The 23,942-nt window shown below is 35.8% G+C and overlaps 1 protein-coding gene and 1 long non-coding RNA gene across 5 annotated transcripts in view; one reads left to right on the top strand and one right to left on the bottom strand.

Moving 5' to 3' along the window:
• The window catches only part of LOC147915629 (uncharacterized), a 135,600-nt gene that overhangs the window by 41,349 nt on the left and 70,309 nt on the right, over positions 1–23,942 (top strand). For all 4 annotated transcript variants that reach the window (XR_015554056.1, XR_015554053.1, XR_015554055.1 and 1 more), the window contains exon 3: positions 16,741–16,841. This is a non-coding gene — a long non-coding RNA (uncharacterized LOC147915629). The remainder of the gene's footprint in view (positions 1–16,740; positions 16,842–23,942) is intronic.
• Positions 12,050–12,997, bottom strand: LOC101402146 (olfactory receptor 12D1-like). The gene has a single exon (XM_004441717.2). The coding sequence runs from the start codon at positions 12,974–12,976 to the stop codon at positions 12,050–12,052; it is 927 nt and encodes a 308-aa protein (XP_004441774.2). The 5' UTR covers positions 12,977–12,997.

Here is a 23,942-nt window from a genome sequence, read left to right as displayed (position 1 = left end):
GGAAGATGGGCATGGATGTTGGCCCAGGGTCAATCTTCCTCAGGAAAAAGAGGAAGATTGGCAACAGATGTTAGCTCAGGGCTAATCTTCCTCACCAAAAAATAATAAATAAATGAATAAAGTCATTAAAAATATTTTTCTTATATTTCTTCTCCTTTTTATACAATATGCTTTAACATTGTGTTGTAGATAGCTTCTCATATCAACACGTAGAGATTTTCACTTATTAAGCCTAATTTTTGTGAAATATATTACACTTACAAGAAAGTGTGTAAACCATAAATATGTATTTTAACAAATTGTTATAACCCAGACACGTATGTACCTTCACCTAGTCAAGAAATAGAACACTGCCATATGGTAACAGTATCTATGCTGCTGTTTACAATTTTTAGGTTCTAAGTATTAATCACTAAATGGTTTTTTTTAGGCTTGTAGACTTTATGTGAATAGAATCATGCAATATGTAGTATTTTGGGTCTGGGATTTTTTCCTTCAAAATTATGTATTTAAGATTCATACATGCTGCATGCATGTGTACCTTATTCACTTTGCTACAGTGTGTGCCATTATATGACTATATTACAATTTTTAAATGACTATGCTTTGATAGACTATATTTTCTATTGCTGATGGACACTTGAGATGTTTCCAGTATTTGATAAGCATTGAATAATGCCCCCTTGTCTGACACTTCTCCTATAGAAAACCATTCCATCTCTCCATATTCTATCCTGACAGTGGGTTCTTTTCACCAATACAGGTTATGTATCAGGACAATCAACGGCTGAGACACCCCCATTTCTTTCAAGGCAGCCTGTAGCTTTTCATGATCCATTCGGTCAATTATTGTATTACTGTAGTCTATAAAACATAGACTAATCTTCATCGGAAATTCTTTGGAGCACTCCAGTAGCCAACAGATAGTAGTAATTAGATCTCATGTGCCTCTCTCTTTTAGAAATCCAGCTTGGACATCAGCATTTCTTGCTCCGTATGATGTAAAGCCTTTGTTGCATCACCTTGGGCATCACTTTACTTGCATGGGAAATTAGAGCATGTTAGTGGACCCCAAAATAGCCAGAAAACGTTGACAGCCACGTAGTTCTCCTAAATGTTTGGATATTATATGACATCCTGAACTCAAGTGTAACTCAGGAAAAAATGGAGGTTTTTTCCCATCACTCTAATAGAAATGAGCCAGGAAGAGAAATTAAGTTGGATTCTCTAAAGTTAAGGAAATTTATATTTTTTCTACACTTGGCTTTTTTTCCTCTAGATACAGACACACAAGAAAAACTTTCTCTCCTGAGTATTTAAGTAATATTACAAATTTTATTAATCAACAATTTCAGCAGGAATTTGGAACTCATAGACAGTATGTCCAGGATGGGACACTTATATGGTATTGACCATAATGCCCTTAAGCATTGTTTCTCTATCTGCGTTGTCTATTGCTGCATAACAAACTTTGTGGCTTAAAATGACATTTTATTATTCTCTCTCTAGTGAGTGCAGATGGGTGATTCTTGCTTGAGGTCCCTTATGTAGTTACAGGCGGGTGTCAGCTGTGGTTACAGTAATCTGAAGACTCAACTAAGTTGAGTTGGAAGTCCAAAACGGCTCAGCCACATGATTTATGTAGTTACAGGCGGGTGTCAGCTGTGGTTACAGTAATCTGAAGACTCAACTAAGTTGAGTTGGAAGTCCAAAACGGCTCAGCCACATGATTGGCAATTGATTCTGGATTTGGCTACAACTCAGCTGGGCAACTGCAACATCTACAAACTGCAACATCTACAACATCTCCTTGTGTGTTGGCTTCTTGCAGCATGACAGTTAGGTTCCGTTGATTTATCTGTTTCTTCTTGTGCCAGTAAACTACTGTCTTTTCATGAATATTACTTCATTATAGTTTATTAATTTTTAGATTGAATGCAATCAATCTTCTTTTGCAAAATTATGTTATCCATTTATGGACGTTTATTCTTTAATATAAATTTTAGAATCAGTTTGTTGCAGTCCTCACAAAATTCCTATGGAATTTTCTTTAAAGTATATTGAATTTGTGGTTTTATTTTCATATAAATAACATGTTTACAATGTTTATCTCATATTTTCATGTTGTATCTTGCTACTTTTATTCATGTTTAATTTAAATCCTTAGATAGAATTTAAAATATTTTTGTAATGTTGTGCATTTAAAAATTTTTTAAAAATTTAAAAAGAATTTTTTACCTTTGACCCCCTTCTTCAGTTTTACCACTCTCCACTCCTGCCTCTGGCAACCATCAATATGTTCTTTGTATCCGTGAGTTAAGTTTTTGTTGTTTTTTTCTGATTCCACGTATAAGAGACATCATACGGTATTTGTCTTGTTCTGTCTGACTTTTTTTTACTGAACATAGTGCCCTCAAGGTCCATGAATGTTGTCACAAACGGCAAAATGTTATTCTTTTTTATGGCTGAAAAACATTCCATTGTATATATACACCACAATTTCTTTATCCATTCATTCATTGATGGACATTTAGAATATTTCCATTTCTTGGCTATAGTAAATAATGCCGCAGTGAATACGGAGGTGCACATACGTTTTTGAGTTAGTGTTTTTGTTTTCTTCAAATAAATACCCAGAAGTGGAATTGCTGGATCATATGGTAGTTTTATTTTTATTTTTTAGAGGTAACTCCATACTGTTTTCCATAGTGGCTGAACCAATTTACATGCCCACCAACAGTGCAGATTCCCTTTTCTCCACATCCTCGCCAACATTTTTTATTTCTTGTCTTTTGGATAATAGCCATGCTAAGAGGTGTGAGGTGATATTTCACTGTGGTTTTTTTTTTTTTTTTTAAAGATTTTATTTATTTTATTTTTTCCCCCCAAAGCCCCAGTAGATAGTTGTATGTCATAGCTGCACATCCTTCTAGTTGCTGTATGTGGGACTCGGCCTCAGGATGGACGGAGAAGTGGTGCCTCGATGCACACCCGGGATCTGAACCCGGGCCACCAGCATCGCAGCACGCGCACTTAACCACCAAGCCACAGGGCCGGCCCATTCACTGTGGTTTTGATTTGCATTTCCCTAATAATTAATGATGTTGAGCGCCTTTTCATGTACCTTTTGGCCATATGCATGACTTGTTTGGGAAAATGTCTTTCAGATCTTCTGCCCATTTTTTAATCGGATTGTTTGTTTCCTTGCTATTGAGTTGTATGAGTTCTTTATATATATATGTGTGTATATATATATAAAGTTTATATATATATACGTATATATATATAAACACATATATTGATGAGGAAGGTTCACCCTGAGCTAACATCTGTTGCCAATCTTCCTCTTTTTGGTTGAGGAAGATTGTCCCTGAGCTAACATCTGTGCCAGTGTTCCTCTACTTTGTATATGGAATGCCACCACAGCATGGCTTGATGAGCAGTGTGTAGGTTCGTGTCCGAGATCCAAACCCATGAACCCCAGGCCGCCATAGCAAAGTGCACGAACTTAATCACTATGCCACCAGGCCGGCCCTCTATATATTTTTGATATTAACCCCTTACTAGATGTATGATTTGCAAATATTTTCTTCAATTCATTAGGATGCCTTTTCATTTTCTTGACAATTTTCTTTGCTGTGCAGAAGTTTTTAGTTTGAGGTAGTCCCACTTTTTTATTATTGCTTTTGTTGCTTTTGCCTTTGGTGTCAGATTTTAAAAGTCATCAAGGTCTATGTTAAGGAGCTTACTGCCTATGTTTTCTTCTAGGAGTTTTATGGTTTCAGGTCTTAGTTAAAGTCTTTAATCCATTTTAAGTTATTTTTGTGTATGGTGTAATGTAGTGGTTCATTTTCATTCTTTTGCATATGGTTGTCCAGTTTTCCCAATACCATTTATTGAAGAGACTGTCCTTTCCCCATTGTATAGTCTTGGATCTTTTGTTATAAATGAATTGACCGCATATAGGTGGGTTTATTTCTGGGCTCTGTATTCTGTTCCATTGATCTATGTGTCTGTTTTTATGCTAATACCATAGTGTTTTGATTACTATAGTTTTGTAATATAGTTTGAAATCAGGGAGTGTGATGCCTCCAGCTTAGTTCTTCTTTCTCAAGATTGCTTTGGCTATTCAGGGTCTTTGTGGTTTCGTAGAAATTTTAGGATTGTTTCTTCTATTTCTGTGAAAAATGTCCTTGAAATTTTGATAGGCATTGCATGGAATCTGTAGATTGCTTTGGGTAGTATGGATATTTTACCAATATAAATTCTTACAACCCATGAGCATGAAATATCTTTCAATTTATTTGGGCCTTCTTCAATTTCTTTCATTAGTGTCTTGTAGTTTTCAGTATCCAAGTCTTTCACCACTTTGGTTAAATTAGTCCTAGGTATTTTATTCTTTTTGATTCAGGTATAATGGGACATTTTTTAAAATTTCTCTTTCTGATAGTTTATCAGTGTATAGAAATTCAACAGATTTTTGTGTATTGATTTTGTATACTGCAACTTGTCTGAATTCATTTATTAGTTCTAACAGTTTTTTCGTGGTGTCTTTAGGGTTTTCTATATGTAATTTTATATCCTCTGCAAATAATGACAGTTTACTTCCTCCTTTCTAATTTGATTTCCTTTTATTTCTTTTTTTTTTTTTGCCTAATTGCTCTAGCTAGGACTTCCAATACTATATTGAATAAAAGTGGTGAGAGTGGCATCTTTGTTTTGTTCCTGCTCTGAGAGAAAAAGCTCTCACCTTTACTGTTAAGTATGATGTTAGCTGTGGGTTTGTCACATACAGTTTTTATTATATTGAGGTACTTGCTTTGTTGAGAGTTTTTATCATAAATGGATGTTGAATTCTGTCAAATGCTTTTTTCTGCATATATTGAGATGATCATATAATTTTTTCCTTCATTTTGTTAATGTGGTGTATCATGTTGACTCATTTGTCGATTTTGAAACATCCTTGCATCTCTGTAACAAATCTCACTTGGTCATGGTGTATGATCCTTTAAATGTGCTGTTGAATTTGGTTTGCTAATATTTTGTTGAGAATTTTTGCATCTGTGTTCATCAAGGATATTATCTGTCTTGTGCATTTTTAAAAATTAGTTTTTATTGTAATTGTACCCTATATCCTATTAAAATTTTTATAAAATTATTCTTGCTGTAGATAAAAATTTGATTTTCATCTAAAATTGTGTTTTCATATTTGTATGTTGGTCTAGTATCAAGAGACGTTACTGAAAATTCTAATTCATTCTACAGTTTGTCCCTTGATCCTATAGATTTGTTTTATATTAATAGATTTTAGTTTTTAGAGCACTTTTAGGTTCAGAAAAATTGAGCAGAAAGTACAGAGTTCCCACATACTTCCTCACCCCCACATGCACAGCCTTCCTCACCATCAATATCCCACACTAGTGTGGAACATTTGTTACAATTGATGAACCAATATTGACACATCGTTATTACTAAAGTCCATAGTTTCCGTTATGCTTCATTATTTGTGTTGTGCGTTCTATGGGTTTTGACAAATGTATAATGTCGTGTATTCACCAATACAGTTTCATACAGAGTAGTTTCATTGCTTAAAAAAATCCTCTGGGCTGAACCTATTAGTCTCTCTCTCTCCCAAACCTGTGGCAAGCACTGATATTTTTACGGTCTTCAGTTTTGTGTTTTCTAGAATGTCATATAGTTGGAATCATACAGTATGTAGCCTTTTCAGATTGGCTTCTTTCACTTAGTAATATGTCTTTAAGTTTTCTCCATGTATTTTCATGACATGATATCTCTTTTTTAATTGCCGAATGGCATTCCATTGTATGGATGTACCAGTTTATTCATCCATTCACTTATTGAAGAATAATGGTTGCTTCCAAGTTTTGGCAATTATGAATCAAGCTGCTAAAAACATTTGTGTGTTGGTTTTGTGTGGGCATAAGTTTTCAACTTATTTCAATAAATCTATAGCTTTTAAAATGTCAGTAAAGGTATTCTATGCACAAAATAATATTTTCATCTCTTCCTTTCCTCTTATTTCCTATTTATTTTTCTTATTTAATTACATTGGCTGAGGCCTTCAATTAGAGTAACGGTGATGTGATAGTAGAAAACTTTTATTTTTGTTCCTGATCTTAAAGGAATATTTCTAAAGTTCTTCATTGCATATAATGTTAGCTGTAGCTTTGGTAGACAATGTTTTAATAAGTTTTACAGATATCGTTTTTTAAGTTTAGGTAGTGCCTTTATATTTCTAGTGATCTGAGAATTTTATACATACATAATGTATTTATAAATACATAATGAAGTTTATCAATTTTTTCCATACATCTACTGATAAAATCATGAAGATTTTTCTGGTCTGTTGGAATCTGTGGTAGAAACAAGGAAAAATAAAATAATATTGGCAGGATATTGTGATAACTTGGGCTGCAACAGAATCCCAAAGAAATAAAGATAGAGCACAGTAAATGTTACAAAACATGTCAGAAAATATGTAGCATGAATGAATATTATGAGATAAAATAATAGTTAGATTAGCATCTTTAGTATTTGATGTAAAAGAAGATTCTGAAATCAGCTAAAAATGTCACAATTATTATAGAGATAAAGAGTGGTAAAGAAACCCAAAGAAAGGTAAAGACATTACTTAAGAATAACAAGAAGCAGGTTTGGAAAATAACCAGGAAAATCTTATATAAGTAAAACACAGAGTTATTGAAGTTAAAAACTTGATGAATACATTAAATTGCTGATTGAACAAACATTGAGAGAAAAATGGTAAGGAAGACGGGAGATATGAGATAAAAATAAAAAAGCTGACCTAGACAATAAATGGATTCATTAAGTATGTGAAAAATAATTAAATAAATATGGAAAATAGTTTGAAAACATCCCAGCACATCTAATAGAAAGGAAGTCCAGAAGACAACAAGGAGAATGGGTTATATTTGAAGAGATGACTACTAAGAAAGCACAGTGTATGTTTAAGAAAAAGTCTCTGCAGCCACAATGCCTGGATTTGTAGTCTATCATTGCCAATCACTGTCTCAACACTTTGGGCAAGTTACTTAACATATCTGTGCCTCTGTTTCCTCACGTATAAAATAAATATAAAGGTTATTATGTTGATTAAGTTAGTTAATATGTGTAAAGTCCTTAGAATAATGTTTGACACCTAGAAGGCACCATATGCATTTTTGCTAGGTAGAAAAAAAAAACAACTCTTCAGATTGGAGTGTCACGATGAGTCTTAAGTCAGTGTGGTAGCTAGTCTCAAAACATGAATGCCCAGTGAACCATGCCTCCCAGTATTGATGCCCTTTGGAGTTCTTTCTCATTGAATCCGTGCTGGCACAGTGACTTACTTGACCATTGGAATGTAGCAGAAATGATGTTTTGGGACTCTGAGGGTAGGTCATAAGAAACCCTGCAACATCTTTGTGGGTCTCTTGAAACATTCACACTTGAGATGCTCCCAAGAAACAAGAATGCATTTGCAAATCAATGGACATATACTACGTACTTGAAATCCTGTTAATCTATTATGTCAATGATACCATGTCTGACATGACAGCTGTGATCAAGACTACTACTTGAATGAGCTTAGGGTAGTCTGTAGTCATTATCCAGGAACAATTTGATCTCTGCAGTGATTTTTCAGTCTTTCAGTATTTAAGGGAGGTCACTAATCTTGGCTATCCTTCCCAAGATGTGGTATTGTTTGGTCTAATATCCTAGCCAGATGAGGCAGATTCAAAGTTTTTCACTTGGCTTTCTGCATAGAACAAAGACCTGAAGTAGGGCTACTCTACCTTCCAATTATGTCAATCCCAATTATACACCTAGTGGCTGGAGAATAACTATGGAGATGTCTGCAGTAACATGTGACTCACTATAAGCCCCAGCAACAATGACTCCATTTATTACCTGGCCTCTGTATGCCCACTTTAACAGGAGGGCCATGATGATGCTTTTGTGTAGGGAGTATAAATTTCAAGTCAGACCATGTGTCCAATGTTCCCTGCAATATCTGAGAATTCCTCCTTTCCCAGCGTACAGTAATCTGCATAAATGGAGGTAATTCCCTTTGTGGAATAACCAGGGATATCTTTGGCATAGTGTTGCATGCCAGTTCTTCCTAGGGGACATGATTATATTTTCAAGCAATGTGTTTTTTTATCTTAAAATTGGCTTAGGTCAATGAACTGAGCAGGGAATTGTGACATTTTATTGGAGGAGACCACTCATCCTCCTGCTCCTCCGCTCTTGCCTTCTTTTGACTGTAGATGTCAAGCAACACACTCATTGGCTGCTCCTTGATTTTGCTCCTAGGGATACTGTTTTGCACTAACCATTTCCACAAGTCCTTGTGAGTCAAGACTCCTTGGCCACTCCTCTGATTTCACTGTTAGTTATGGAAATTGTAAACTTCTCAATTCTGGTGGTTCAGTCCTACTATCCATCCTCTATGGCTTTAGATCCCCCTTCTTCTACATTACCTTAACACCCAGCTCTGTTATCACCTCTCCAATCATCAGCCCTGGTCTACAGAGGAGAGTCACCAATTAGTAATTTTGGTATTTTCTACCAAAGCACTCCTAATGGACTTGGTGACTGGTGTATCTCCTCCAGGCTCTCTCATGTAACATAATATTATGGTGGATTATTTTACCTCACATAATATGTCCATTCCAATATTCCCACTTTCCTTGAGTTTCTTTATTCTTTCTCTATGAAATACCAGGGTAACTCAGGCATTTCATCATTGATTAGCATATGCTACTGTCTTCTCTAGGCTCCTAAGAGCTTTTCTAGCAGCAAGTTTGCCACATCCTCTGGGGTCTATGCCTAAGAATTCAATGTCCTCAAGTTAATGCAGTTTTGTTTATTCACTTTTATGTTCCAGTCTCTTGACTAAGCACTTTCAAAATCCTATCTGATGATTACTCCCACTTGTACATGTTGGCTAATATTTACAACTCCTTTGGGCTCCATCTCTTCTCCCCCTTAACAGCCCCACAACACTTTCAGTTAATTTATTCAGAGATTTAACTCTATTAATGGAAGCAAGAAAAGATATACAGTATTGTCTACCAGTAATATGAATGATAGAAAGTGTATCTATTGAACCCATGGATATTGCTAATTAGATTACCAGAAACAATGGTGAAAGTTTCCAGGGACTTCTTTTAGTTGACTATTATAAAGTAGAGAAGAATGAGATGAGCTGAAAAAACAAATCATTCAAATTTAAAGCAAAATAAAAAAAAACTTAAAGGAACCAGGTCCTACAAGACCTGAAAAATTAAACTGTGTACCAGTCCTCGTTCATCTAGGAGACAGAAGGTTCTTGAAGTAAGAAATAGCTTCTTGGCAAAGATTAAAATCCAGAGTGTTATTAGTAAATTATGGCTTTAGGTAAAGATCTCAAGTTATGATCCTTTGTTAAAACCTCAGAGAGATAAAGGGTACGCCTAGAGTACCTTCTAAAAATCATAAGTTCAGGCTTCCTAGATTCTCCATGCTAGACCAGAAGGACCCTAAGAATCTTAAGGACATGCCTTATAGACACTTGCAACCAGAGGAAAATGTTGCTAGGAATTTTAAGGGTGTCATCCCACAATAACCTGACTTTCAGCCCTAGCCAGAGAGAGGCCACCTCATGGAGATTTGTGAGTACGGCGTTAGTCTACTGAGGAAACCTCAATAAGAATCATAAGACCCTAAAATATTTTAAGGAGAATTTCATTGGCATCATTTCAATTTCATCGGCATCATTTCAATTTCATCATCTTGGGCTGTAGGGGACAGAGTTAGAAAAATGTCCCCAGTTGGATTTCACAACTGCTATATTCTGTTATGTGCCTCACACTTTCCCTTTTGGAATGAGATTTTCTACAGTGGTAATTCTGTACCATCTTACCAATATGTGCTGAGTGTGTGTTGGGAGATAATTTGCCTCTTTAATTCAAAGTTCTTTAGGTCAAAAAAATCATATGTGAGGAACCATACCCAAGAAACCCCATCTGTACTTTGACATGATTTAGATGAAAAGAGCTAGATTTTGAACTGATGCTATTATGTGATGAGATTTTAGGATTATTTGGAAGGAGAGTAAGTGCACTTTGTTTGTGGGACAATGAAAATTATTAGTAGTCAGAATTGGGACTGTGGTGGATTAAGGATGTTTGCAAAATCTTTGAAGCTCTTTCCAATGAGAAGCAGGGTTTCTTTCTTCTCTTGATGAAGCTTGGTTGGCTGGTGACTATTTTCACCAATAAAGTACAGTAAAAGTGATATTAATATTGGTCCTTGGCTTTCTATTTGAGAAGACTGGTTGATTTTGTCTTGGTTTGTTGGCCCCCATGTACAAAGTCTATCTTGAGGCATCCCTACTGAAAAAGCACAAGATAGCCCCATGGAAAAACTGAAGAAAGAGAGAAATAAAGAGAGACTTTATCATCTCCCAGCTATTCCATGCCCAGCTGTTCAAGTCATTCCAGCTGAGGCCGGATACATTATTGAGGAGAGTCAATCCTTCTGTGCTGTACTCTTCCCCATTTCTGACCCAGAGAATAATGCAATTTAATTAAATAAGTGTTTTATGCTTCTATGCTTTAGGATGTTAGTGTTTTATGCAGCAATAGCTAACCAGAACCCACGTGACCCTCTGTAGTTCACAGCCTCCATGCAGTTTGGATTACATAAAAAATTGTGATCAACAGAAATGCTGGTCTGAGACAATTTGGGGTAAAAGTGACTTCTCCACACATGTATTCTTTATAAGTAAAACTAGATTGAAAGACCAAAGAAGGTGGAGTTGGAAGATAGAAGAAGCATGGGAGTAAGGTTAGAACCAAATTGTTTGGCTTTACAAGAGTGAATGCAGAGATTTTGAACAATCAGTCTATGAGCTTAAAATATCCTTTCACAGACTTGTCTGTCTGTTTCTCTAAATAGCTATAAATGCTGGAACCCACTATTCTTTCAGGTCCAGCAGCCACTTCTAGGAACTTATCAAATAAGGAATATAGTACCTCTTGTGTATTAGCTCCAAAAATACCTCAGCAGTTATGATTTAATAGCTTTCACTTAGTATGAGTTTGGTGACATGGAAAAAAAACAAGACAAAATTTTGATGAATTCTTCACATTTCACTGGTATTACCTCGTATTACACCACATTACACTCTGTGAAAACAAATATAGAAGTAGGGAAACAAAACAAAAAAATAGGAAGTGTTTTGAAAATCATCATTTTTCATGACCAAAGATTGAGGGGAAAAGAACACACTAAAGACCTAGAAAGGGATTGCTGAGATTTTTTTTCAATCTGTCTGCTCTTTTAAAAATATTTTTGAATAATCCTTGACAAGTTGCCCAGTTGGCTTAAAAAATATCTCTGGAGGTAGAGATTCCAAAACTCTTCAGGTAAACCACTAGTTATTTTATCTCTGTTAACTAGTGATTATAATATTATTTGTTTTTATTATTTACTTGCCTCCATGCTTGGAGAAAAAGAAATCATGACATACTGTCTAAAAATTTCCTTTGCTCATGTGTGAGTTAGCATGTACTTTTTCACTTGAGTAACCATGATCCTATATTCAAATCTTTAATATATATTAGCATAATAATTTTATTACTTACATTAAAATATGTTAACTTAGAGGGACCACACAGATTAACAGGCTTAAGTACTATCCAGCTACCCAATATGTGGGTAATATAGGCATGCTTCTATACCTGATTTCATTTGAACACATAAAAATACATAAAAAGCCAGTTGTATCACTGATATTTCAAAAACAAATTTAACATTAGGATTCCTTGACTAGTGTCCCATTTGTTCAAGTTTCCCATATATTACCCAGGAATGTGTTGTTTAACACAACTGGACTGGATTTTCTCATTTATTTTTCCTTAATTCCTTTCCCTCTATTATACATATTGTAAACAATTTGAGAAACAGTACAATTTCACATCTCAACTTTCTGGTTTCCTCTTTATTTATGCCTCGAAAGAGTTCTCTAGATTTCTTCAAGTCAAAGCCTCCTTCTAACCACTCTACTCAAGGCCCCCTTCACTTCCTTGTTCCTCAAATTATAGATCAGTGGATTCAGTACAGGAGTGACCACACTGTACATAATGGCCGTGATCCAGTCCTGGTCCATGGAGCTACCTGAGGCAGGACGAATGTAAGTGAAGACAACAGGAGCATACAAAAGAATTACTACTATGAAGTGGGAGGCACAAGTGGACAGTGCTTTGTGAAGCATGCTGCAAGAGTGGGTCTTGCAGAAAAGATACATGATAATGTAGAAATAAGAGAGAAGCGTTAGAAAGAATGGGCCCATGGCAATGGTCCCTGTGACAGTATTAAGCAGCCACTGGTTGAGCTCAGTGTTCCCACAGGCCAACTCCAACAATGGCTTAACATCACAGAAGAAGTGATGGATGTGGTTGGAACCACAGAAGTTCAAGTGAGAGGTCATTATGGAGTGCAGCAGGGAATGGAAAAAACCAATGGTCCAGATAGTGACAGCCATCTGCGTACAGAGCTGATGATTCATGATAAGAGGGTAACGAAGTGGTTTGCAGATAGCCACAAAGCGGTCAAAGGCCATTACGGCCAACAACATGGCCTCAGTGCTGCCCAGAAAGTGGAAGAAGTGAAGCTGGCTTATGCATCCCAAGAAAGAAATTGCTTTGTGTGTAGAGAGGAAGTTCTCCAGCATCTTTGGCAGTGTCACTGTGGAGTAGCAGATATCTAGACATGAGAGATTGCCCAGGAAGAAATACATAGGTGAATGGAGTCTTGGATCAGAGATGACCATTGTCAAGATGGCTCCATTCCCAGCCACAATGAGAAAGTAAATTGCCAGGAAAACCACGAAGAGAAAAGGCTGTAGTATTTGGATATCTGTTAATCCCAGGAGGAGAAATTCAGTGACTGCAGTTTGATTTAGCATCACTGAAAAGAAAAGGCAAAAGAGTATATGGAATGGTATCTGATGGGAATCAGAGCCCTTTCAGTCTAGGAGTTTTCCTCCTAAACAACACTATTTTGAGAGAAGGCATTCTTGTTTCACATAGCACAAACCTCAGATGTTTTACATTATTTGGACCATTAGACTATTAAATAGTAACGTTACATGTTGGTTATATACTGTGACAACCATTTTTTTCATTATTAAATTTATCATTAATATTTTTTTTTCTTTCAGGAATTCAGAGCATGTTGCCAGCCTACCATGTTCTCTGACTGTGAACATCTACATTCTTTTTTTTTTTTTAAAGTTTTTTTAAACTTTTTCGAATCTTTTTTTTTTTATAATTTTATTTATTTATTTTTTTCCCCAAAGCCCCAGTAGATAGTTGTATGTCATAGTTGCACATCCTTCTAGTTGCTGTATGTGGGACGCGGCCTCAGCATGGCCGGAGAAGCAGTATATCGGTGTGTGCCCGGGATCCGAACCCAGGTCGCCAGCAGCAGAGTGCGAGCGCTTAACCGCTAAGCCACCGGGCCGGCCCTCTACATTCTGATACAACTTTCCTTTCATCTTCCTAAGTCAGCTCGAACAGGTGGCAAATTTTTAAATGCTGTACCACACCGCTATCTCTTGATCTAGTAAGAAGTCACCTAAAGGGTTCTTACTTAAGAAAAATAGACAAGGAGAGAACAATAACTATAAGGAAGTCTGTTAGAGATATAGGCATCGAGTGCTTCCTATAGAAGGGGAATCATTCAAAATTTGGAAACTTCCTGAGAGTAAAAGAAAAGGATATCTCGTGACTAGAATAAAAAAGTGGTTTAATTAGGGAACACTTTTATTAGGGAAGCCCATGGAATTCTAGGTTTCTGGAGGAAATTTTGAGAAATTGTCTAATCTCCACTATATCTCCATGAAGGCTGGCTTCAAGAAATTCAGAGTAGCTTTCTCTGACAGCCATGTATATTTTGTATATTGTTAAAATTTATCGCTCCTGTTTAAGATACAAGTGATACTCCAAGTATCATTTATATTTCTGTGACCCACATAACAAAATAATATCAAAAATTAATTTGGGGGAAAAAACTTTTTCCTAACATTGAAAGAAAATTAGCAATCAGATTTGTCTGTGCTAAATGATTTGTTTCACTGCAATTTCAATATTTAGAGATTACATATTTGGTGAATTTCTAGAGAACTAGGCATGTTGAATTGAGAATGAGATATGTCAATAAAAATGTAGTTCATAATTCACAAACACAGTGAAGAACCCATCATAAGAAAGGGAAACCAGCTCGGAATCCTGTGTATTCAACTTTAATACTAGCAAGCAGACAAAAACTATGAGCAACTGCTTGGCCAGTGTCCTATTTCATTCACTTACCTGACTGAGTGTTCAAATTCACGTCTAAGAAAGCTTTTCAGGTTTACATTCCCAGTGATTATAAATAGTAAAAATGTATTTGAAGTGATAGTTCATATTGGGATCTCAGCATAAGCTCTTCATCTTCAAAAATCTCTTCCTCTCTTTCTGAAATTCTGCCTGCCTTTTTATCACCCACAGATCTCTAGACATACAAATCCTGAGAGAGCACGTCCCCTGGGTCTGAGAAGGATTGTTATAAGAATAAACAGGATACATTTCCATACCTGTGATATGAGGCAATTCCCCTTAGGGAATTCCTATCTTGAGTTATATTTTTTTTCATTGTTCCTATTTTCTTTCCTTACTATGTTTCTTCCTTAGTTTCAAAACCACGGACAGCACAAGTCTCAATGGCTTCATATGTTTTCTTTATTAAAGTATCTTTTATTTCTTGGGATGGAGATATGGATACACATCCTCATTTGGGGACTTCTCTGGAAAAACTCTTGTGTACAAAAGAGGAAGAAATTTGGCAATAACAGTTAAAGAATGGGGGCCAGTCACATCCTATTGATCCATCCAGAAAGATGATTATCTTTAATATTCTACTCACTAATTACTGTGGTTCTACGGAAAACAAAGAGAGGGGAATAGAGAGAGGTAGTATTGCTTTTGTTCCTTCTAAATCTGACTTTTCACTGTTGGTAATAATACTAAATTATTTTCTTTAATTTTGGGATCCCAAAGCTCCCATTTTTTTCTGGAAAAATGAGGCTGGTCTCTCAAATATGTATCCTTGCTTCTTGCTCTAACTATTAGGAAAAATATTCTATCTGCTTCATCCAAGGAATATTAGTATGTGATCTGACATATATCTAAGATTTCTAATAACAGTTATAAATGCCATGTACTTTGTCCATCTTTCTGTTGATGTCCATTCTTGTTGTTTTGAAGGATTATGCATTCACCACATTAATGATTCCTTGTTATATAATGTCATGAGAATAATAGAAATAAATAATACTTACTGTGTGCTCATTCTATAAGTTATTGTTCTGAGTTTTTTTTTTTAACATGTATTAGCTTACTTATTTCTTTCAATCATCCAGTGAAGGAAGTACTAAAATCATTCCTATTTTACAGCAAGAAGACTGAAGCTCAAATGACATAAGTAAATTTTGTTGGCTTTTCCCCCAAACTTTACTGAGGAATAGTTGACAAATGTAGTTATACATATTTAAAGTGTAAAATGTGATATTTTGATTTACATATATGTTGTGGAATGATTAACATCATTTGTATAATTAACACATCTATCACCTCACATCCTTAACTCTTTTTTTTGTGTGTGTGTTGAGAATGCTTAAGATCTACTCTCAGTAACTTTCAAGAATACAATTCCATCTTATTAACTATAGTCACAATTAAATTTCTGTTTTGCAATAAATTGTGAAACTAGAATTCAAACTGAAGCTCTCTAGTTCTAGAGATAACTGCAATGTGTTCTCCATTCTTTCAAAATCACCCATCTGAATTTTATCTACGGTTTCTCAGTTGTCTAGCAATCTATCATTTTGAAGAAGTCATCACCAGCGAATTTCCTATGTTTTGTCTCTCCAAGGTCTTGTATATAAATTATTTTCCTCCTCAAATCAAAATAAAATTGTTTTAAATATTCTTTTTTTACAAGGCAAGCTTCATGGGCACGTGACCTATGCAGTCCCACAGAGCTCCATGCTCAGTAGGGCCCCATGCTTGATTTAAGGCTTTGGTTTCACCATCTCGAAATTCTTAAGAATTTTTGAACAAGATACGCTGCTTTTTAATTTTTCGCTGAGTCAATGACCAATTATGTAACTCCTGCTTATTAGAGTTAGAGTTTTATATTTGATATTTATAACTATACTCTTATAGAGTTCCTGTTTACATGCTGTGAGATAATCAGTCAAAATTGGCTCTGTTTGGTCTCTGTGTAGAAAGACAAACTACCTGTTCTTTCTTCACAGATATATGATGCCATCTCTACAAAATTCCAAGTCCCACCCAATACATGGTCTATTCCTCCATTTTTTTTCCATTTGAACAAACTGAATTTTTTGTGTGTTTGTGAGAAGGATTGGCCGTGAGCTAACATCTGTTGCCAATCTTCCCATTTTTGCTTGAGAAAGATTGGCCTTGAGCTAACATCTGTGCCAATCTTCCTATATTTTGTATGTAGGTCACTGCCACAGCATAGCTTGATGAGTAGTGTAAGTCCTTGCCTGGGATCCAAACAATGAACCTGGGGCACTGAAGAAGAGCTCGCCGAACTTAACCACTATGCCACTGGACCAGCCACTGAATAAACTGCATTATAATCAGTATTATTTTGTTTTAGGTCTTAATATCTTGTAGAATGGATGCAACCTTTACTCTTCATTTGTAAAAATGCCTTGAGGAATTTGACAACTCATTTCCCACGCAATTTCAATGTTACAGGTAACTTTATTTATTTATTTATTTATATATTTATTTAATTTTTTATTTATTGCAGTAACATTGGTTTATAACATTGTATAAATTTCAGGTGTTCATCATTATACTTCTATTTCTGCATAGATTACATCATGTTCACCACCCAAATACTAATTACAACCCATCACCACACACATGTGCCAAATTATCGCTTTCACCCTCCCCCCTCGCCTCTGCCCCTCTGGTAACCACCAATCCAATCTCTGTCTCTATGTGTTTGTTTATTGTTGTTATTATCTACTACTTAATGAAGGAAATCATAAGGTATTTGACCTTCTCCCTCTGACATTTCTCTTTGCATAATACCCGAAATGTCCATCCATGTTGTCAGAAATGGCTGGATTTCATCGTTTCTTATGGCTGAGTAGTATTCCATTGTGTATATATACCACATCTTCTTTATCCATTCGTCCTTTGATGGGCACTTAGGTTGCTTCTAAGTCTTGGCTATTGTGAATAACACTGCAATGAACATAGGGGTGCATGTATCTTTATGCATTGGTGTTTTCAAGTTCTTTGGATAAATACACAGCAGTGAAATAGCTGGATCATATGGTAGTTCTATCCTTGATTTTTTGAGGAATCTCCATACTGTTTTCCATAGTGGCTGCACCAGTTTGCACTCCCACCAGCAGTGTATGAGAGTTCCCTTCTCTCCACATCCTCTCCAACATATGTTGTTTCCTGTCTTGTTAATTATAGTCATTCTGACAGGTGTGAGGTGATATTTCATTGTAGTTTTGATTTGCATTTCCCTGATTGTTAATGATTTTGAACACCTTTTCATGTGTCTGTTGGCCATCTGTATATCTTCCTTGGAGAAATGTCTGTTCAGGTCTTTTGCCCATTTTTTAATTGGGTTGGTAGTTTTTTTGTTGTTGAGAGGCATGAGTTCTTTATATATTTTGGAGATTAACTCCTTATCAGATGTATGGTTTGCAAATATCTTCTCCCAATTGTTAGGTTGTCTTTTCGTTTTGTTGATGGTTTCCTTTGCTGTGCAGAAGCTTTTTAGTTTGGTGTAGCCCCATTTGTTTATTTTTTCTATTGTTTCTCTTGCCCCGTCAGATGTGGTGCTTGAAAATATGTTGCTAAGACTGATGTTGAAGAGTGTACTGCCTATGTTTTCTTCTAGAAGTTTCATAGTTTCAGGTCTTACATTCAAGTCTTTAATCCATTTGGAGTTAATTTTTGTGTATGGTGTAAGGTAAGGTTCTACTTTCATTTTTTTGCATGTGGCTATCCAGTTTTCCCAACACCATTTGATGAAGAGACTTTCATTTCCCCATTGTATGTTCTTTGCTCCTTTGTCAAAGATTAGCTGTCCATAGATGTGTGGGTTTATTTCTGGGCTTTCGATTCTATTCCATTGATCTGTGTGTCTGTTTTTGTGCCAGTACCATGCTGTTTTGGTTACTATAGCTTTGTAGTATATTTTGAAATCAGGGAGTGCGATACCTCCAGCTTTGTTCTTTTTTCTCAGGATTCCTTTAGCTATTCGGGGTCTTTTGTTGTTCCATATAAATTTTAGGATTCTTTGTTCTATTTCTATGAGAAATGTTGTTGGAACTTTGATAGGGATTGCACTGAATCTATAGATTGCTTTAGGAAGTATGGACATCTTAACTATGTTAATTCTTCCAATCCAAGAGCACGGAATATCTTTCCATTTCTTTGTGTTTTCTTCAATTTCTTTCGGAAATGTTTTATAGTTTTCCATGTGCAGCTCTTTCACCTCTTTGGTTAAGTTTATTCCTAGGTATTTCATTCTTTTTGTTGCAATTGTAAATGGGATGGTATTCTTAATTTCTCTTTCTGCTACTTCATTGTTAGTGTATAGAAATGCAACTGATTTTTGTATGTTGATTTTGTATCCTGCACCTTTACCATATACGTTTATTACTTCTAAAAGTTTTCTGGTGGATTCTTTAGGGTTTTCTATATATAAAAACATGTCATCTGCAAATAGTGACAGTTTCACTTCTTCCTTTCCAATTTGGATCCCTCTTATTTCTTTCTCTTGCCTGATTGCTCTGGCTAGGACTTCCAATACTATGTTAAATAGGAGTGGTGAGAGTGGGCGTCCTTGTCTGGTTCCTGTTCTTAGAGGGATAGCTTTCAGTTTTTCACCATTGAGGATGATATTAGCCGTGGGTTTGTCATATATGGTCTTTATTATGTGGAGGTACTTTCCTTCTATACCCATTTTATTCAGAATTATTATCATAAATGGATGCTGTATCTTGTGAAATGCTTTCTCTGCATCTATTGAGATGATCATGTGATTTTTATTCTTCATTTTATTAATGTGGTGTATCACGTTGATTGATTTGCAAATGTTAAACCATCCCTGCATACCTGGAATAAATCCCACTTGATCATGGTGTATAATCTTTTTAACGTATTGTTGTATGCGATTTGCTAGTATTTTGTTGAGGATTTTTGCATCGATGTTCATCAGTGATATTGGCCTGTAGTTTTCTTTTTTTGTGTTGTCCTTGTCTGGTTTTGGTATCAGGGTAATGTTGGCTTCATAGAATGAGTTAGGGAGCTTCCCCCGCTCCTCAATTTTTTGGAAGAGTTTGAGAGGGATAGGTATTAAGTCTTCTTTGAATGTTTGGTAGAATTCACCAGGGAAGCCGTCTGGTCCTGGACTTTTATTTTTGGGGAGGTTTTTTTTTTTTTTTATTGATGTTTTAATGGTTTCTAACATTGTGAAATTTTGGGTTGTACATTTTTGTTTCTCCATCACCATATATATGACTCCCTTCACCCCTTGTTCCCACCCCGCACCCCCTCCCCCCACCCCCACTGCCCCTGGTAACCACAGTCCAGTTTTCTCTGTCCATGTGTTGGTTTATATTCCACATATGAGTGAGATCATACAATGTTTGTCTTTCTCTTTCTGGCTTATTTCACTTAACATAATACGCTCCAGGCCCATCCATGTTGTTGCAAATGGGACGATTTTGTCTTTTTTGATGGCTGAGTAGTATTCCATTGTATATATATACCACATTTTCTTAATCCAATTGTCAGTCGAGGGACACTTAGGTTGCTTCCACTTCTTGGCTATGGTGAATAACGCTGCTATGAACATAGGGGTGCATAAGCCTCTTGGGATTGTTGATTTCAGGTTCGTTGGATAGATTCCCAGTAGTGGGATGGCTGGATCATAGGGGATCTCTATTTTTAATTCTCTGAGGAATCTCCATACCGTTTTCCATAGAGGCTGCACCAATTTGCATTCCGACCAGCTGTGTATGAGGGTTCCTGTTTCTCCACATCCTCTCCAACATTTGTTGTTTTTTGTCTTGGTGATTATAGCCATTCTAACGGGCGTGAGGTGGTATCTTAGTGTTGTTTTGATTTTCATTTCCCTGATGATTAGTGATGTTGAGCATCTTTTCATGTGCCTATTGGCCATCTGTATATCTTCCTTGGAGAAGTGTCTGTTCATTTCCTCTGCCCATTTTTTGATCGGGTTGTTTGCTTTTTTGTTGTTCAGTTGTGTGAGTTCTTTATATATTATGGAGATCAACCCCTTGTCAGATGTATGTTTTGCAAATATTCTCTCCCAGCTGATGGGTTGTCTGTTCATCTTGATTCTGGTTTCATTTGTCTTATAAAAGGTCTTTAATCTGATAAAGTCCCACTTGTTTATTTTTTCTTTAGTTTCCCTAGTCTGGGTGGGCATGTCATCTGAAAATATTCCTTTAAAACCAATGTCAAATAGTGTGTTGCCTATATTTTCTTCTATGGGTTTTATAGTTTCAGGTCTCACCTTCAGGTCTTTGATCCATTTTGAGTTAATTTTTGTGAATGGCGATAGCACATGGTCCACTTTCATTCTTTTGCATGTGGCTGTCCAGTTTTCCCAACACCATTTGTTGAAGAGACTTTCCTTTCTCCATTGCATGTTCTTAGCACCTTTGTCGAAAATTGGCTGTCCATATATGTGTGGTTTTATTTCTGGGCTTTCAATTCTGTTCCATTGATCTGTGTGTCTATTTTTGTACCAGTACCATGCTGTTTTGATTACTATTGCTTTGTAGTATGTTTTGAAGTCGGGGATTGTGATGCCTCCTGCTTTGTTCTTTTTTTTTAGGATTTCTTTAGCTATTCGGGGTCTTTTGTTGCCCCATATAAATTTTAGTATTCTTTTTTCTATTTCTGTGAAGAATGTCATTGGGATTCTGATTGGGATTGCATTAAATCTGTAGATTGCTTTAGGTAATATAGACATTTTAACTATGTTTATTCTTCCAATCCACGTGCATGGGATATCTTTCCATTTCTTTATGTCATCATGGATTTCTTTCAATAATGTCTTGTAGTTCTCATTGTATAGGTCCTTCACCTCCTTGGTAAGATTTATTCCTAGGTATTTTATTCTTTTGATGCAATTGTAAATGGTATTATCTTTTGAGCTCTCTTTCTGTTAGTTCATTATTAGCATATAGAAATGCAACTGATTTTTATAGATTGATTTTGTACCCTGCAACTTTGCTGTAGTTGTTGATTGTTTCTAATAGTTTTCCAACAGATTCTTTAGGGTTTTCTATATATACAATCATGTCATCTGCAAATAGTGAGAGTTTCACTTCTTCGTTACCTATTTGGATTCCTTTTATTCCTTTTTCTTGCCTAATTGCTCTGGCCAAAACCTCCAGTACTATGTTGAACAGGAGTGGTGAGAGTGGGCATCCCTGCCTCCTTCCTGTTCTCAGAGGAATGGCTTTCAGTCTTTCCCCGTTGAGTATGATGTTGGCTGTGGGTTTGTCATATATGGCCTTTATTATGTTGAGGTACTTTCCTTCTATTCCCATTTTATTGAGAGTTTTTATCATAAATGGATGTTGTATCTTGTAAAATGCCTTCTCTGCATCTATTGAGATGATCATGTGGTTTTTATTCTTTGTTTTGTTGATGTGATGTATCACGTTGATTGATTTGCGGATGTTGAACCATCCCTGCGTCCCTGGTATAAATCCCACTTGATCATGGTGTATGATCTTTTTAATGTATTGTTGTATTCGGTTTGCCAATATTTTGTTGAGGATTTTGCATCAATGTTCATCAGCGATATTGGCCTGTAATTTTCTTTTCTTTGTACTGTCTTTGTCTGGTTTTGGTATCAGGGTGATGTTGGCCTCGTAGAATGATTTAGGAAGTGTTCCATCTTCCTCTATTTTTTGGAATAGTTTGAGAAGGATGGGTATTAAATCTTCTTTGAATGTTTGGTAAAATTCACTGAGAAGCCATCTAGTCTTAGACTTTTCTTTGTTGGGATTTTTGATTACTAATTCAATTTCTTTACTTGTTATTGGTCTATTCAGATTCTCCATTTCTTCTTGGTTCAATTTTGGGAGGTTGTATGAGTCTAAGAATTTATCCATTTCTTCTAGATTGTCCAATTTGTTGGCATATAATTTCTCATAGTATTCTCTTATAATCCTCTGTATTTCCATGGTATCCGTTGTAATTTCTCCTCTTTCATTTCTAATTTTATTTACTTGAGCCTTTTTCTTTTTTCTAGTAAGCCTGCCTAAGGGCTTGTCGATTTTGTTTATCTTCTCGAAGAACAAACTCTTTGTTTCATTAATCCTTTCTACTGTTTTTTTGGTCTCAATTTCATTTATTTCTGCTCTGATTTTTATTATTTCTCTCCTTCTGCTGGCTTTGGGCTTTGTTTGTTCTTCTTTTCTAGTTCTGTTAGGTGTAATTTAAGGTTGCCTATTAGGGCTTTTTCTTGTTTGTTAAGGTGGGCTTGTATCGCTATGAGTTTCCCTCTCAGGACCGCTCTTGCTGCATCCCATATGGTTTGATATGGCATATTATCATTTTCGTTTGTTTCCAGATAGTTTTTGATTTCTCCTTTAATTTCATCAATGATCCATTGCTTGTTCAGTAGCATGTTGTTTAATCTCCACATTTTTGTCATTTTCCCAGTTTTTTTTTCATGATTCATTTCCAGTTTCATAGCCTTATGGTCTGAAAAGATGCTTGTTATGATTTCAATCTTCTTAAATTTGTTGAGGCTTGCTTTATTTCCCAATATATGGTCTATCCTAGAGAATGTTCCATGCGCGCTTGAGAAGAATGTGTGGTCAGCTGTTTTTGGATGGAGTGCTCTGTATATGTCTACTAGGTCCATCTCGTCCAGTTTTTCATTTAAGTCTACTATTTCTTTATTGACTTTTTGTCTGGATGATCTATCCATTGCTGTAAGTGGGGTGTTAAGATCCCCTACTATTATTGTGTTGTTGTTGATTTCTCCTTTTAGGTTTGTTAATAGTTGCTTTATGTACATTGGTGCTCCTATGTTGGGTATATATATTTATAAGTGATATGTCTTCTTGATGGAGTGTCCTTTTATCATTATATATTTCCCTTCTTTGTCTTTCTTAACCTGTTTTATCTTGAAGTCTACTTTGTCTGATATGAGTATGGCAACACCTGCTTTCTTTGTTTGCCATTAGCTTGGAGTATTGTCTTCCATCCTTTCACTCTGAGCCTGTGCTTGTCTTTAGTGCTAAGATGTGTTTCCTGAAGGCAGCATATTGTTGGGTCTTGCTTTTTAATCCATCCTGCCACTCTGTATCTTTTGATTGAGAGTTCAATCCATTTACATTTAGGTAATTATTGATATATGAGGGCTTAATGTTGCTGTTTTGTCACTTATTTTCTGGTTCTTTTGCATTTCCTTTGTTTCTTGTCCCATTTGTTTTGGACAGCCAATTCAGTTTGGTTGTTCTGTCTTATGACTCTTCTAGTTTTCTCTTTGTTTATCATATGTGGTTTTGTTTTGATTATTTGTTTAGTGGTTACCTTGAGGTTTGGGCAAAAAATCTTCTGTATGAGATAGTCCATTATCTGATGGCCTCCTATTTCCTTATACTAAGTCAATTCGGTCAGTTTCCTCTTCCCCTTCTAAGTTTTTCTTGTTATACCTTATTCTATCTTGTGTTGTGGTTGTGTGTTTACAGTGATGAGGTTAAGTTTATTTTTGGTGAATTTCTTCCTTTGATCTTTGAATTTAGTATTTGAGTGGTTGCTAACCTA

The sequence above is a fragment of the Ceratotherium simum genome, chromosome 13 (assembly GCF_057802395.1).
Source record: "Ceratotherium simum simum isolate JZ-2026a chromosome 13, ASM5780239v1, whole genome shotgun sequence".
Classification (NCBI taxonomy): domain Eukaryota; kingdom Metazoa; phylum Chordata; class Mammalia; order Perissodactyla; family Rhinocerotidae; genus Ceratotherium; species Ceratotherium simum.
The sequence above is the reverse complement of the archived record's forward strand: the minus strand, read 5'-3'. Positions and strand labels throughout refer to the sequence as shown.